This window comes from Drosophila arizonae, chromosome 2, assembly GCF_054131065.1.
Source record: "Drosophila arizonae isolate 15081-1271.41 chromosome 2, UAZ_ARI_1.0, whole genome shotgun sequence".
In the NCBI taxonomy this organism is placed as follows: domain Eukaryota; kingdom Metazoa; phylum Arthropoda; class Insecta; order Diptera; family Drosophilidae; genus Drosophila; species Drosophila arizonae.
The window spans coordinates 8478210-8494992 of NC_142922.1; the positions used below are offsets into that span (position 1 = coordinate 8478210).

The 16783-nt window shown below is 38.7% G+C and overlaps 2 protein-coding genes and 1 long non-coding RNA gene across 17 annotated transcripts in view; 1 reads left to right on the top strand and 2 right to left on the bottom strand.

The window, feature by feature from the left end:
• The first annotated feature begins 515 nt into the window (after positions 1-515).
• Positions 516-13419, top strand: Scp2 (Sarcoplasmic calcium-binding protein 2). The gene is made up of 5 exons (XM_018019134.2): positions 516-688; positions 8381-8513; positions 9449-9501; positions 10839-10958; positions 12536-13419. Exons 2-5 carry the CDS (start codon positions 8456-8458, stop codon positions 12857-12859), a joined length of 555 nt encoding a protein of 184 aa, XP_017874623.1. The 5' UTR covers positions 516-688; positions 8381-8455; the 3' UTR covers positions 12860-13419.
• LOC149270266 (uncharacterized) lies at positions 1997-4663 on the bottom strand. The gene is made up of 2 exons (XR_016269650.1): positions 3255-4663; positions 1997-3168 (listed from the first exon to the last, which is right to left on the bottom strand). It is a non-coding gene; the product is annotated as an uncharacterized LOC149270266 (long non-coding RNA).
• A 1792-nt stretch (positions 13420-15211) lies between the features above and the next one.
• The window catches only part of LOC108621678 (collagen alpha chain CG42342), a 77074-nt gene continuing 75502 nt past the window's right edge, over positions 15212-16783 (bottom strand). For 10 of the 15 annotated variants that reach the window (XM_089463081.1, XM_089463086.1, XM_089463095.1 and 7 more), the window contains one exon: positions 15212-16698. In XM_089463081.1, coding sequence (XP_089319207.1) covers positions 16531-16698 — 168 coding nt within the window. In that variant the 3' untranslated portion in view covers positions 15212-16530. The remainder of the gene's footprint in view (positions 16699-16783) is intronic. The other 5 variants (XM_089463089.1, XM_089463088.1, XM_089463091.1 and 2 more) reach the window with 1 other exon arrangement.

Below are 16783 nucleotides of genomic sequence, written 5' to 3' on the forward strand. Positions count from 1 at the left end.
TCGAATGCAATAATCAAAGTTATTTAATTGAACGCTTTAATCTAAATTGCATCGATTGATGTGCGGCCAACAACAAAAATGAAATCATAATTGAATTAGCAATTTTGTGCAAGAAGTTTAAGCCTTCAACATTTGGGCAGACACCAAAAATGCCGCATGCTGTCCTGTAATGTTGCACGTGGTAGTCGAAAAATAGACTGCAGACACACAGACACACATACACATGTACAGAAACACACGCACATATATCATTGCAGTCAGCAGCGTCAAGTGCAGCGCAGCGTCGACAGCGACAGCGACGCAGACGCAGACGACGACGACGAAGCGATAAGATAATACGTGCGATGACAAAAAGCACCCAAAGCGAGCCACGACGCCAACGATGACGACGACGACGCCGAGGGATGCCGAAGCTCTGCAACGAGGCAATAGCGTCGACGTCGGCGTTGGCGTCGCAGTCGCCACGCAGGGACTGGCTGTTGCCACTGCTGTTGCTTATAAAAGCCGTTGGCTCGGCACGAGCGAACATCACAAAACATTGAAGCGCGTTGCCGAGCAGTCAAGCCCAGAGTGCAGGCCACATAGAGACCCACACAAGCAGCCGCAGCCGAAGCCGCAGCCACAACAGCCACTGAGTCAGAGTCAGAGTCAGAATCGGAATCAGAATCAGAATCAGAGCTAACCAACGGTAAAGTGAAACAATAACAAACGCTGTCGCAGTTCATGTCTGTGTGTGTGAGTGTGTGCGTGTGTGTGAGTGTATTTGTGTTAAGAGTTTCCGTTACAAAAATAATGAAACCATTTCGAAAACGTATTTCAAAAACCGACAAAAGAACAAGAACAAACCAAAAGTAACGAGCACAAGTTCTTCAAAAGAACGGGCGAAACAAGGATGAATAACATGGCCAGCCCAGCTGGAGAGCAGTCAAGTAGGCTCTGTCAAATTTCGCAAGGAACCTGCAGCCCACCTGGCTGGCCCCCCGCCCCGACCGACCAGCTTATCATTGTAAGAGTAGAAAACTTGACAAGTGCAAGAAACGCTGCTTTTGTAATGAATTCATTCAGAGTGTTGACGACCAAAGTTTTTCTCTCGAAAAGTTTTCAAAACAGGACAGAATAAAAGTGAAAAAGAAGAAGAGAATACAATTGTACGTGTGCAAGCGATGCTGCTCAAGGATCCTCGTCCTGCCACATTTTCCTTGGCTAAATATTCTGTGCGCCGCAGGCCTAAACCAGCGCCACGAGCTGTCAATCTTTTTCTCTCTCTCTCTCTCTATGCCTCTCTCCCTCCCTCCCCCTCTCTCTCTTTCTCACGCGCGTTCTTTCTGTCTGGCCATCTGGTGCTCTGTTATTGTCCACTAAATTAAATGTAAATTAATGCAAATTACACGAAATTACTGCGGGCCACACAATGCAACAACTGTAACAACTGCAGCAGCAGCCGCTGAATGCAGTTGCTCTGCAGCCCCCAACCGATGGGCTGCATCAAGAGATAAAAGACTGTCGCTTTGTCTATTATTTTAAATTGGCTGCGCAAATTTGCGGCATCGCAAAAGTAATTAGCGGCCGCTGGAACTGTGCCGCTGATAAGTCCACAGAATCCACAATCCGAAACAGCAACAACAAAAGTGAGCCATCGATCAGGTGGAGGCAACTACTTGAATACGATGCTAGTCATATCGCTAGAGTATGCAAAACAGGGAAAATATATCATTTCTTAATGTAGTGAGAATTTGAATTCGTAACGGAATAATATTGAGTAACGAATATTAAACAGTATTTAACAGATTTACAGTTTTTGCTTGTTCAAAAGTAAGACTTGTGCTGGAAAATATATTTAAATATAAATATATTTGTATATACCTCGATATATTTCTATATGATTCTCCCTATATTTATATATATTTTTGTATTTCTATATATACAACTAGCTGGCCCGGCAAACGTTGCATTGCCCTCTATATTATTTCTAGGTAAAAAATTGTTGAAAGCTATGTTGTTCAGGTTGGGATACACTCTGATTAATTTATTAATCGGATTTTCATTCAAGCGCCTTGTAAAGGACATTCTTCGTTTTTTGGTCAGGTGCAAGAACAAATAATGCGGATGGTTTGCCAACACGTGAGCTTGCCACGTTCAATTGACCATGAGAAAAACACACATTTTCTAGATTGAGGCCACAAATAGTCAAAGATTGGCCCTGTGACTTGTTGATCGTCATGGCGAAGGCAAGACGAAGCGAGAATTCAAATAAATTCAAAGGGCATATCTTTTGAGATCATCGGAATTCTAGGAATAAGAACTTCCTCATCTTTAAATTTTCCTTTGAGTATCGACGCGTGAATCACATTGCTCATCAGTTTTCTTATCACCAAACGCGTTCCATTGCACAGTTTTGGTTGGTTTAAATTTCTAAGCATGCAAATCTTGGAGAATTGCTCTTTTCATAGCTGTGTTCATTTCTTGACGCCGGTCAAGTTGTTCTTCCATATTGCCCATGAAGTATATTTGCAAGAATTTTTGCTGTGCATCTTCAATAGGTTGCAATGATCCAATGCGATGGGAAATCTGGCCTTGAATCTTTAAATTCAAAGCCATAGTTATAGTTAGATTTACAAACACTTTTTACATAAATCTAACAAACTACATTATTCCAAAAATTTTTTTTTTTTTTTATTTTTTTATTTTGACAGTCATAGAAAATAACATTTTTAACGTAAATTACCTTAAATGTCGGATTATATCCGTTACCAATAATTTCCGCCCCAAATGAAGTCATTTGAAAACAGGCATTGTATTTTTGAGTGCTCGTTAGAAAATGTCGTGATTCTAGTGTTTCGCCGTAAAGCAGGGAACGCAATGCTCTGGTGGCGAGACCACTAATGGCAATGTCACTTTACCACTAAGGCAGCACAAACCGGGCGTTTCACCAGCAAACTTCAATGCGCCACAATGCTGGCAAACAACGTCCATTGGACCAATGCAAACTAAACGATTCAAGCTGTAATCAATGGTGCAATCATATCGAAACGCTGCTCGATTCAAATCAATCCTTGAACCATTTCTTATTGCCATTTCACTATTCGCTATTCCGTTGCCTAATTGCATTATGGGTCCGCCGGGAAAGATTAGATCTTCTAGGACGCGGCATTTTTATTAATAGTAATACTGCCCTCGCACAAAACCATATAAAACAATCGAGAAATATAAATATAAATAATTTACACAAATTTATGTTTGAGACAAACAAATACCTGAACTTTCGAGATATTTAGCTTTTTTTAATTTTTTTCAGATTTTTGATTTGAAATATTTATAAAGTTTAAAAGTCCAAAAATATAAAAAGCCAAAAATACACTTTTTAATAATTAACTTTTTTTTTTTTAATTTCGAATTTTGAATTTTTTAATTATTTTTTGAACAGTCAGGTTTTAATCTATTGATTTTTTTTTTGAATTATTGCCATTTCACGGGCTGCCTCTCTTTGAGAAGCACGAATTAAGGCCCTTCTTTGCTGGGTACTAACGCGGAGCCTTTCTCGGGCGATTTCTCGCTCTTCGTCAGATAATTGACTCGCGCTATTCCGTTGCCTAATTGCATTATGGGTCCGCCGGGAAAGATTAGATCTTCTAGGACGCGGCATTTTTATTAATAGTAATACTGCCCTCGCACAAAACCATATAAATCAATCGAGAAATATAAATATAAATAATTTACACAAATTTATGTTTGAGACAAACAAATACCTGAACTTTCGAGATATTTAGCTTTTGTAAAAGTCCAAAAATATAAAAAGCCAAAAATACACTTTTTAATAATTAACTTTTTTTTTTAAATTTCGAATTTTTAATTTTTTATTTATTTTTGATTAGTCAGGTTTTAATCTTTTGATTTTTTTTTTTAATTTTTTCAGATTTTTGATTTGAAATATTTAGAATGTTTAAAAGTCCAAAAATATAAAAAGCCAAAAATACACTTTTTAATAATTAACTTTTTTTTTTTTTTTGAATTTCGAATTTTAAATTTTTTATTTATTTTTTGAACAGTCAGGTTTTAATCTTTTGATTTTTTTTTGAATTTTTGCAGATTTTTGATTTGAAATATTTTTCTTTTTGATTAGGAAAAAAATTTTTTTTTGTTGAATAGTCTTTTTTTTTTTTGTTGAATAGTCTGGCCTGCTCGAGGCTGTGCCGTAGACTGACTGACTACATTTGTTTATTTACTTCTACACTATTGTCAAAACTGTCACTGTTACCAAGCCTACTGGGTATAAAAAAAATTTGAACATTTGGGGAAAAAACCGCGTTTTTCAAGTATTCGGCAAATTTTTTCAGTATTTTTAAGACCCTATACTAAACTCGTTGCGGAGACAAATCCAACAAATCAAAAACCATGAAAATTGGTCCAGCAGATCTCGAGTTATAAGTGCTTGGACACTTTTACACAACTCTCTTTTATATATATAGATTTTTCTCCGCATTCTATATAATTATCTCCAAATATTATCATGTGTCAACATTTTTCTATATATCTCTATATATTTCGATATATTTGTCATTGGGTCAATTCATTATTGTATCTTCTTCTTAACAAATTACTTCTAGTCGAAGATTTAACATTAAATATTATTAAATCCTTCCAGTGAGATATTCAAATAGATTAAACGGAGTAATTTCTATAGAAAAACTATAGAAAAGAAAAGCCATTAAAAATACATTAAAATACACTTCAGAAATTTTTAAGTAAAGAACTGGACTTGACTTGGTTTCTTGAAGATAAAAAAAATACAAAATGACCAAAATTGCACAAAATGAAATCCATATTTAAGTGAAAATTTCTTCACATAAAACCTGAGAAAATAACCAATTACCGTTTGTATATGGAGCTGCATTGAAATGCGATTTATTTTCACTTAACTGTTAAATTTCAACAATGCTTGATAAATGAGCTACACATCTCAAGAACTCAACAACCGAATATATGTAGCTGGGGAAAACTTCATTTTCTTTTTCTTGCAACTCGAGTAGGGAAAGCTCAATTTATATGAACTTTGAAGGAATGCACTGAACTATGTAAGCCACAACTCAATAAACATGCTGCCAATTTCAATTGACTGAGCAAACAGTGAAATTAATGTTCAATCTCGGTTTTTAATTGGAGCGACAAATACGTAGTTGACGCGAGGCTATAACAAAATGTCGATTAAAAATTTGATGGCCTAATATTTGGCCAAATAATTATGGCAGCCATGATAAATGTTAATGGGCAGAGTGCCATAAAAATGACAACAAAAATTGGCACCAGTATTTCCGTTATTGGGAACTGAAAGTGGGTCTAATTAATGGGCCCAACGGCCATTGATTGGGTCCAAGCCAAAGCCACAACCACTGGCAAAGCCATTCTGTGGCTTTTATGCATTGGCGCATGAGTATTGATATTGGTAATTAATGCACAACTTCACCAAGGGCCTCCAAACATAATAAATACAATTATGTGGCAGCACGGGCAGGAGAAAGAGAAGGAGCAAGAGAAGGGGCAAGCGCAAGGGCAAGGGCAAGGGCAATTGTATAGGTGGAATCGGAACGGGAAGTGAGCGACGGAAATGCGCTGAATTGGTAACAGCGACAAAACAAATTAGAGCACAAACCTATTTTTCACATGCATAATATACATATATATACACACACACTCATATTTATAGGCATAGCTATGTATATTTGCATATGTCACATTGTCGACCACACCACGTGGCGTATGCGTAATTCGCAAATGTTTCACATGCAAGCGCGAATTCAATTTGTGCGCTCATTTAATTATTAATTTTAGCAGTGCATAAAGTACGCATCGGGCTATTAAAAGGCTTAAAATTTCATTTTCAATTTCCATCTGGAATGCAAATGAAAGCCAATTCCATCGGTGACACATTTGCCTTAATTCCAACTGTTCGAACGGCTTACAGGACGCGCTCGGCGTGCCACATGAATAAGCAAAACTGAAACGAACAAAAAAAAAAAAAAAAAAAAACAAAAGAAAGAGAAGACAAAAAATACTGTACGTAAAAGGAGAATAAGTTTATTCGCTTCGTGTCGCAGATTAAAATGAAAAGCGTATTAAATTCAATTTCATTTATTCACTCTTAATTCGTTGTGCTCTGAGCAAACTGAATTCAATTTCCCTTTTGTTTTCCCAATTCGTTCACACCCTAATAATTTGGCTGTACGTGAGCAATTAAACAGCTCTGAGAAGCAGGTGTTGTCCATGTGCATGTGTGTGTGTATGTGTCGATTAAATATTTAATATACCTATTTAGCCACACTTTAAATATCGCTTTGCTCATGAATTAATGAATTGCTTAAATGAAAAATGAATTTGAAAATATTTTGATTACAATGTGGAGATAATCTTCGCTCACAGCTGGGCTTAATTTAAATACTAGAAATGATTTGAAAACATAAGGTTACAACTAAATAAATATTTAATATAGAAAACAAATTTTGTTTTCATATTGCTCAAGCGGATTTTAGTTTTTAAACCATAGTTGCAATAAAAGGAGTAAAATATAAATAAACTTTTTTAAGCAAGAATTGCAATGCTAAGAGCAAGGATATTGATTAAAATTTTAGAATTGCATACAAATACATACACTTAAAATAAAAAGAAGTTTGTGTGGATAGAAGAGACAAATGTAGATGAAACATATATATATATTAGTATATACAATAATAATAAATATATTTATATAATATTCAAAATCAATCATTAACTGGTTTACGAATCGCATAAAATTAATATATATTCCGGAATTTTGGCTACATATGAAAATGAGTCTTAATAAGGCAAACAAAACAAAAAAAAAAAAAAAAAAAAAAAAAAACCAAAAAACAAAAAAAAAACAAACAAAAAAAAAAAAAACAATTTAATATTTTGGCATTGCCTGTCTCCGCTTATCTGAGAATCACACAGAAGGGTCTGTGTAAACTTAAATGTGTTCGCACATGCATTTATGTGATTATGTAGAAAATGAGTGTTGACAGTTTCGCTTAAATTTGTGTTAGCATCAAAAATGTACTGTTATTCCATACACATTTATTGTTTTGCCAGCTGTAGGTATTTGCATTAAGCTAAACATCTCGGGGCATAAATATTTATGCGCCACTTCAGAGTACCCGCATATATTTCTTGAGCAGCACGCTTTTGACTGCAATTTAAATATTGATATTAGCTCTGGCGCTGTGAACAAAGCGCCTTGACAACTCGACAACTGAAATTTCAAGTAGTTTTTATTGCAAGTGCCGCATCTGTCGCTGAGATATGAGCCATTTAATTTAATTTCTAAGGTGCACCATAAAAGGGGAAAATATTTTGAGAGTATTTTGAGTCCTCTCGGTTTTTATGGGCATTCCAGTTGCAGCTCGCTGCCATCGTCATCAAACTGACGAGCTGAATTTCATCTGCAGCTGCGCTGCTGCTGCTGTTGCTGCTGCTGCTTCAGTTGCTGTCGTTGTCGTTGTTTCGTTGTTGTCATCATGTTCATTGCATTGCGCTTTCCACTTGACATCCCAGCTGCAATTTCCTTGTTGTAAAATTATGCTTCGCTTTGGCTTTGCCAATGGCTTTGCCTTTGCCTTTGCTGTTGCCGCTCTGCTATGAGTTGATAAATAAAACAGCAGACGGTGCAAGGTGATTCGGTTGCCTGGCCAACGTAAACTAAAGTAAACATTCACTGTATAAAGCCCACGCCCACGCTCACGCCCACACACGGCGATTAACGGCGTGGGGAAACAAAAGCGAAACAGCCTGTTTAAGGCTGCCAATGACCATGGCCGTGTGTGATGAGGCAGCTGAGCCGTGGTTCTTATTCGAGATGGCGTATATGGCTCTGATTCAGCCTCTGGCCTCGTTGACTGTTTGCTTTTGATTGAAGGTTAAATGAGCCATGGCAGGCAGCTCTGGCACACTTGCAGTACGCCGACCCAGTTGCCCCGCCTATCCGCAGAGCTTTTAGCATTCTCGTTCTCGTTCGCGTTCGCGTTCGCATTTGCATGGCGCGCATCCTTTGTGCATCCTTAGACAGTCTTATTTTATTTCCTTTGGCTAAATTAGCTGGCATCATCTAAGCCAAAGCGAGCGGGGTAGGCAGGGTGCAGGCTCTGGCAGTGCAACCCGTTTTGTGCTCTAGCGCATTCTTTCGTTTTATGGGACAACAACGGACCAGGAGATTTAGATGGCTGACACGCCCGTTTAAGCGTGGCAGCCCCTAATTGAGTGCTCTCTAAATTTAAAGACATTTTCCACTTGCAGTGAATTTTATTTGCCAATTTTTATTGTTCTCTTGCTTAACGAGTTCGCTATCCAATTTTCTCTTTTCGCTCGCTTGCAGCTGTCAGCGTCAGCACGGACAGGAAACTTTAACGCCAACTCCAAGCAGATAAACCAAAACTAATAAAATACAAAAATGTCCATCTCCGATTTCCGCAAGAAGAAGCTGCTGTTCCTGTTCAACGTGTTCTTCGGTAAGTTAAAGCAGTTCCAGGCGACAAATTGAAAGACGGAGCTTAGCAATCGGACATGCGATAGAGCTCATAAGCTCCATGTATATACATACACACATACGCATGCGAAATTTATTGTATGAGCTGGCTAAATACTGTATTATTAGGGGCATTCCATTTACCTACCGCAGACCAGCTGGCCAGCTGGCAGCTGGCCAATCAACCCAAGTTCACAAACTGTGTAAATATTGCCTCGACAGGCTGAAGCTGGGCCACGCCTTTCAGATTGAGATTGTTTTAAGTTTAACTCTGAAACTCTTTCTATTCAATTTGCCTGCAATGAAAATGCATCTAACTGAGCGATTTACCAAGCTTTCGCTTGTAAGCCGAGCTGCACATATTTTTGTTTGGCGCAGCAAAGTAGGCAACACATTGTGTTGCTCTCGAAGCGCGTGTTGCGCTCTGCGGCTAAGGTCGAGTGCTTTTCGATTATGAGTAATTGTCAGGTAGTAAACAGCAGAGCGCCGCTTTAGCTGGCTTTTTGGCCTTCTGCCATGCAGCAGCTGCAGCTGCCATAAAATGCAAGCGCCAAACGCTTGACACTGAAACTAGAAGTGGCAATTTGCACACCGTTGCAGCTCGTTGGCTGGGCAATGCAAATGACATGGCCTTGCCGAAATGGCCAACAGCCAAGGGATGCGGACAAAGTGGTCAGGAAGTGCGACTTTCTGCCAGCTGCGCCGCCATGAAAACCGTTTAACTTGCATTAATGTTTATTTCCGCTTTTTTGTACTCACTCTCTCCTTCTCGCTCTCGCTCTGTTGTGTTGTTTATTTCATGTGGACAAATAACCGAACTGACCAACAACCGGACAAAACACCCAAACATTGCTATTCATGCGGAATGCGCATTGTTGCAATGTGGAAAAAAAAAAAATAACAATGCTGCGCCAACAGATGTGAACCAAAGCGGCGAAATTGATGTTAAGGACTTCGAGATGGCCATTGAGGTAAGTGCGAGGGTTAAAATATGCCAAAATAAATGTTGCCGAATTGCAATTGCCTCTATCAATGAATATGCAAACCTAAGCATGTGTATCGACCAACAGCTGCATCAGTAGACTCAACAGCAAACAGTCAACGAACATTGAATACTCTTGCAAAGGTTTCCTAGCTGTGAGATGGAGCATAGACCACTTTATAGTGCTACAAGAATTGAATTTGATATAGCCAATATAGAATATTTTCATAAATGCATATTCTTACACCATTCTATAATAAAAAGTCTATATGATCCTGGTAAATAATAAGACCCATTCTTGATCAAACTTCAATGCTTTAGATAACAGCTATTAGGCATACTGCAGACTAAATAATAATGTCCTATAGACTAAGTTGATTAAACAAAGCATTCTTTAGTCTTTAGCTTTAGTTTCGAAAATAATGAAAATTCAGAAATAAGAAATACATTTAAAAAAAAATAAATAAATAAATAAATAAATAAATAAAAAATAAATAAATAATAAAATAAATAATAATAATAAATAATAAATAATAAATAATAAATAATAAATAATAAATAATAAATAATAATAATAAATAATAAATAATAAATAATAAATAATAAATAATAAATAATAAATAATAATAATAATGTTTATCGAAACCATACGAGGTACTCCAGTACCCTCCACAAAGGGTGATACTAACAAATTTTTGTTGCATCAATAAAAATATATTTCTATGTTTTATTGTGACTCTTACACATAACTGTTAGAATATGACATAGACTTTTCAAATATAATGAGCATATATAATAAATTAGGTTGTTCAAGATAGAATAGCACCTGGTCATGACGGCTCATAAGATATACACAAAGTATTCCGTAATATAATTGCATTCCATATAAAGTCGTTTTGTTTATATGAGCTTAAACTAAATGTATCGTTACTCTAATAATTATATGATCTATCAGGCAGATTTTTAAAGCAGTCAGGCAGACACACTTAAAAAACACTTAGTTTTCATGCAGTTCATATTGCATCACAATATTGATATGCCCACTCGGCAAGGGTATAGCTGCAACTGCAACAATCTGCATGCTGAAAAGTTGGCTTGGCACTTTTCGGCGCTATGTTGATTTTCCATGGTATTTTCACTGGTTTTATTTTACAACACTTTTTTTTTTTCTTTTTTATATTTGGCGATTTTGGCAATTCACGTTTATTTATTTTGTTTGTTTGCCTTTTTGTGTTTGTCCAGTTTTTTGTTTATTCAACTCGTAACTGATAACTCAATTTATGCTGACATTTTTTCGGGGTTTTTCTTGGTGTTGTTGTTTTACAGCGCGTTTGCAAACTGCGCGGTTGGGCAAAGGACACGCCAAAGAACAAGGAGACTTACGATGTCATGATGGAAATTTGGACTGGTCTCCGATCGAAGGCTGACAAGGATAACGATGGCCAGGTGAGCGGACAGTCAGACTGCGTGTGTGTGTGTGTGTGTATGTGTGTGTGGTTGGGAACTACTACAAAAAAGAGCAACTGCGTGTCAAGTGCTTCGTTTGTGGATTTCAGTTCGCCATTTGAATGGCTTTATTGTCAGTGACAAAAGTGTTGAAATCCATGGACTGCACTCGATGCCATTGTGACAGCAGCTGACAAGTGGGCCCCCACACACACACACACACCCACCCACACACACACACACACCGATTATGTTTGCATGTTTGTATGCAGCAGCAAACATTACAAAGTCGGTCGCACGCTGCACAGAAGCAACAACACAAAAAAAAGTACATAAATTTTCTTTTTATTGGCTTGGGGTGCATAGGGCTGGGCGTGGCTGGCTGGGTGGTTGGCTGGGGCTGTGTGGCTGTGTGCCAGTAAGCAAATTCCACATCTACAACAATGGACGGAAATTGAATTGTGAATTATTTGAGCAATGCAGCTGCAGTTCCGGGCCACGACTTCAGTTAGTTTTCTAGGCCGCTGCTCATTACAATTGACAAACTTTATAACCGCTTTGTGCAGCCACGGGAAAGTATCCATTCGCAAGGCATAATCAGGCTGCGTCTGCACAAATTGAATCATGGTTATAAACCAGCCATAGTTTCTAATCGAGGCACAGCGAAATTTCCAGCACCAGAAGCACCTGAAGGACAGGTGCTTCAAGAGCCGCCCCTTTGCCGTGCACCGCAAAGTTGTTGGCTAAAAGCCAAAAACTTGACGAAGTTTCCTGCAAATAAGCTGAAGTCAACTGTTTGTGGCCTTTGTGCAGTTTTTGGCTTTGTGCTGTCCAGACTTGGATTTATTGTTGTTGCCTTAACTCATTTTACAACTGCACACATACAGACGCGCACACACCACACATAGGCCGAGGAATACAAAGCAACTACTATGACTTAAGCTAGACAGAGACACGGTCAAGGATGTGCCCTGCCTTTTTGGCATTTCAATTTGGCAACGCACAGCACTTAGATGCAATAAACATAAAAAATATGCAGTTAGTGGTGCGCCGGTGGTGCGAGGGTGGCTGCCACACGGAGGCTCGGTCAATTGGCACTGCAATTGATAGCGCTGACCGCACATTGTCTGCTGTTTTGCTTATTTATGGCCGCATTAAAACATGGCCCGACCTCTTGTGGCCAGGAGTCTTCGACCAAAATTAACGTTTGCCACCAGCCGGCCGGGTCAAGGCGTCGCACACTGTTCAATTTTGGTCAAGGCGTCGATTGCTGATGTTGCGGTAATTGCTGTTGTTTCGCATGGGGCAAGGCAAAAGAAGTGCTCATAAACGGTGGGGCATAATGTGCAGGTCGCATAAATTACGGCTAGCATAAGCAGCCCCCGCCCAGGCTGCGCCAGCACCCCCCAGTTGGCCATTATGATGTTTTATGAGCTGCTGCCACGCCCACCTGCGGCTAGACGCCTAATGTGCTTCTCGGCGTGTTTTGGGGCGTTACGCATAGATCGAAGGCTTTTAACTCATATTCTCTCTCTCTCTCTTTCTCACTATCCCCATCTCTATCTCTGCTCTCGCAGGTCAGCGTTGACGAGTGGTGCAACATGTGGGACGCATACGCCAAGGATCCCAGCAGCGTGATGGACTGGCAGAACGCATACATGAACTTCATGTTCGACTTGGAGGACGCTTCGCATGACGGCGGCATCGATGTGACGGAGTTCACGCTGGTCTGCTCCAGCTACGGCCTGGACAAGAAGGAGTGCGAGGAGGCATTCGCCAAGATGGCTCAGGGCCAGACGGACGTGACCCGCGAGCAGTTCGCTGCCTTGTGGAAGGAGTACTTTGCCGCCGAGGACGTCAACGCGCCCGGCAATTTCATCTTTGGCAAGACCTCGTTCTAACTGCTGTTCGGAAATGCCTGACCGATTATGTCTTTATCACTGATGCCGCGACCGACTTGTGGATTATCCAAATTACAACAGTTATTCTATAATTTAAAGCTTAATCAACAGGCAGCTGCAAATTCCATTTCGATTTCGACTATTTGTAGCCAAGTTAGCAGTTAGCAGCCCTTCAAGCTCTGACGTTCTTTATTAAATGTTGTTGTCAACTGTAAACTCAGATTTTGCCCAATTCAATGTTCTAAATCCGTAGCTTAATTAGTTAAATGATAAACGTCTAACTATTTATATTTTATATTCTACTAATATATATATATATATATATATATATAGTATACGAGTATATATAAACATCTATATATATATAACTAAATGATATCTCAAAGCTCAATTAGAACAGAATTCGTGTTATCTGTAAACTGAATACCAATTAAACTGTCAAATTGTTTTTGTTTGTGTGTGTAGTCGTAGTTTATCGTCCCAATCTCTGGCGTTTAAATATAAATGTAAATGTAAAGTGTTCCAACCAATTACAAACAATAAAAGCTAAACATCTATAACAGCGACAAGGTACATTTAATTTGTGGCCAAATTGCCATTACTTGTTGCTATTCCATTTGGGCGGGGCCAGACGACCGACGCCCCCATTTCAAGTCCTTACAACTACCGCAGGCCATGGACTCCGATAAGATCAGCAATTGGTTGGCAATTTATGAAAATTATAATTTTCTCTGGTGCCGCAAATAACCTTCGGCTGCTTCGGGTACTGCACTTGCCGAGCTTGGCTGCACTGCTCAGCGATTTACGGGTCCAATGGGGCGGGCGGCTACGTAATTTATGCAGTTGCATGTGCAGCTCCTCGACCGCGACGAGCTCAGCAGACGGAGAGCTTTGTGGTCACAGCGGCAGCAACTCCACAGGGAGTAGCGCTACCGTCTTCAAAATAACGGCGAAAGCTTGTTCAGTGAAAGCTGAGCTGGCAAAGCTTTCGCAAGGGGAGCTTTTGCGCTGGTTTGCCAGATGTTCGCGTACAAGTTTGCAACCAGGTGGCAGCGCTGCAAAGAGCTGAGAAGGTTACACTCGAAACCGCATTTTTCTCTCTTCACGTAACAAATTGCCGTTACTGAGTGGCGCGCTTTATGTCTGATTTAAAAGACCATTTCTGGCAAAGCTTTTGCATGCAGGCTACTAAATAATATCTCGTGTATTCTTAAATTCATTTCTAAAAATAAAATTTATCATTTCTTTCTTCAGGAAGTTTTTTATTTTATTTTTTTTATTTTTTAGTTGTTATGAAGTCTTCAGCAAACAATATAATATACAAATCATATACTAAAATTATGAAACTCTTACTAAAGTTCAATATCAAATTTTAATCGAAATTTCTAAATTATAATTTATATTATTTAGTTTTACAGTCGCATAATTAACTAAATTTCGAGTCAGATCTATAGCTCAGCTTCAACTGCGGCTCCGATTAATATTAATTAGTCCAGTCTAAAAGTATGCAATGAAAATTAATCTCGCCCTTTTCTGTCCAGTGAAATGTTTCATTCGCATGCTTATGGAGAACCTACTTGCATTGCTGTTCGCCTGGTCTATTAGCTGGATTTTTATAAAAATTTAGTGATTAAAATTGCGGAGCGGAGCGATGAATCACGACGTCGGTTCAGTGCAATGAACATCGTCTTATTTAAATATATATTTGGGAATTTCTATATATAAAGGAATTAGTGAAGTCATCAAATTCTTAAGAACTCGTTGGCAGTTGAAAGTTTTATTAACTTTTTACTCAGGTCGCTAATGAGTATTATTTATTATATTGTTGCACAGCTCAGTTGTGTCATCATTAATGATATTCCGTCTCTAGATTACGAAAGTTGTTATAAATTTAACCAAATCACCAGGGGAACAGCAAGTGAAATGAGTTGCAGAATGCAAGTGTGCAGCTGGCACATGCAATGTTATCAGCGATCGCAAATTTGTGATGCATACTTTTACTGTAAACAGCAGCGGTACACCGCGGTGTCTCATCGCTGCGGTCTTCAAGATAAATGACAGGCGAAAGCCGCATTGAATGATTAACAATTCACCATTGTTAATACTTCGTCAGGATCAGTAGGTTTTACCTTTGTTAATCTTCTTTGATGATAGACCTAGAAAGTATTTGAGTAATCTACAAATATTATATAGTGACTGTACTATACTATTTTGGCATACGCTGGAATGCTACATATAATGGCAAGAGCTTACCATTCAAGAGTTCAACAAATTACAAGTATATCACGCATAATTGCCATATCATTGTGAAAATATTTATGTACCATAAGAATCACTTTCAAAAGTAATTCCTTTTTTTTTTTTTTTTTTTTTTTTTATTTATTTATTAATTTTTTTTATTTGTTAAAGCCATACGAGGTTTTTCAATAACCCCTTTGTGAGCTTATTATCCGTTCATTCAGCCCATTAGGGCGCACCGGCAATTTACGTTGCTGTCGAATCCTTTTCAATGTGAGCTCATCATAATTTGCAAATTCTCAAAATGAAACACATTTTTGTTTAAGTTTATTATTTTATACATTTTATTGTTTAAAATAAAATTTCATTAAATTTGTATATATAAATATTTAATTATTTATTTCAATAATTTTTTGATTCGCTGCTTAGAGTAATAGAAAAAGTAGTAGAAATAGCAGTAGCATATTATAGTATAGTAGTAGATACAACGTTATAATTTAAATAGTTTTATGTATGTATATATATATGTACGTATGCATGTGGGTGTGCATGTATTGTAAATTAGGACTACAAATAACTGTAATATTTGTGATTTGTGGTAAGAGCTCGAGTTGCCTGAGCAACTCTAGCGATTCTCAAAGATTTTGGCACATATGTACGTTTGAATGATATGTTCTATGGTAGATATATCATAGCATTGATCGATTTCTATATTAACAATAACAAATTACTAAAACTAAGAGCAAAGCGCTTAGATTCGTCTGGATATTGCAGAGCCACGTCCACGACCCAAGCTGAGGCGGGGCGAACGCGTTTGCAGCTGAGGCAATTAGTTTTTTGTTTTTGTGTGCTGCAGCGCGTTCAGCTCGTCCTTGAGCCACGTCTGCCAGTTCTCCTGCGAGGGGCGAAACATATATGTATACCAAAAATGGCCAATCTTGTTACCAAAATGGAAAAAAAAAGAAGGAAGGAAGGACGAAACAAAGCCAAACGTATGTTTCACCTCGAAATACCAACACCAAGCGAAGCCAAGCCAAGCCAGTTACGTTCAAGCTACATGTATGTAGGTGTGTGACTGTGTAGATGTGTGTAAGTGTGAGTTAGAGTGAGCAGTGTGTACGCTAATAGAATCAACTACAGTTAGCCATTAGGGGTAGCAGCCACTCTGCATCGGTTAGCGCTAATTGCATGTGTCAACAGTGAGCGAAACGGAGCCAAGTCAGCTGCGGAAATCGGAAATGCTTAACTAGTCGCTAGTGCGTATATGTCTAGCTCTATATGTGTGAGTGCGTGTGTGTGTGTGCGTGTTTGTGTGTGGGTACGGGTGTGTTTAAGGATCTATTTGCTTTGGTTATGTTTCAGTGTCTGAGTTTGTGTTTGCGTTTGTGTTTGTGTTTGCCCTTTGTCGCTTTTGGGCTTGGCTGTTTCCGTTTTTAGTCATTGTTATGCAAATGCTCCTGATATTCATCATATTCGTTTTCATTATCCTCCGGCTGGTCCTCTTCGTCCTCGTCCTCCTGCTCGTAGTCGCTGGCATTGCTCTCCGGCTGCGTCACATCCGGCAAGTAGTCCTTGTGCATGGGCGTTGAGACGATAGGCTCCTGTGCCGTTATGTTTGCACATATGTTCGTTAGGTGGGTGTGTGTGCGTGCGTGTGCGTGTGTCCGTATTAGTGTGCAAAGGCAA

Excerpts from the sequence above, each read along its gene's own strand:
- Scp2 (XM_018019134.2), top strand. The coding sequence starts at position 8,456 with ATGTCCATCTCCGATTTCCGCAAGAAGAAGCTGCTGTTCCTGTTCAAC. Across the intron at positions 8,514-9,448 it reads CCTGTTCAACGTGTTCTTCG|ATGTGAACCAAAGCGGCGAA; the intron begins GTAAGTTAAAGC and ends CTGCGCCAACAG. Across the intron at positions 9,502-10,838 it reads ACTTCGAGATGGCCATTGAG|CGCGTTTGCAAACTGCGCGG; the intron begins GTAAGTGCGAGG and ends GTTGTTTTACAG.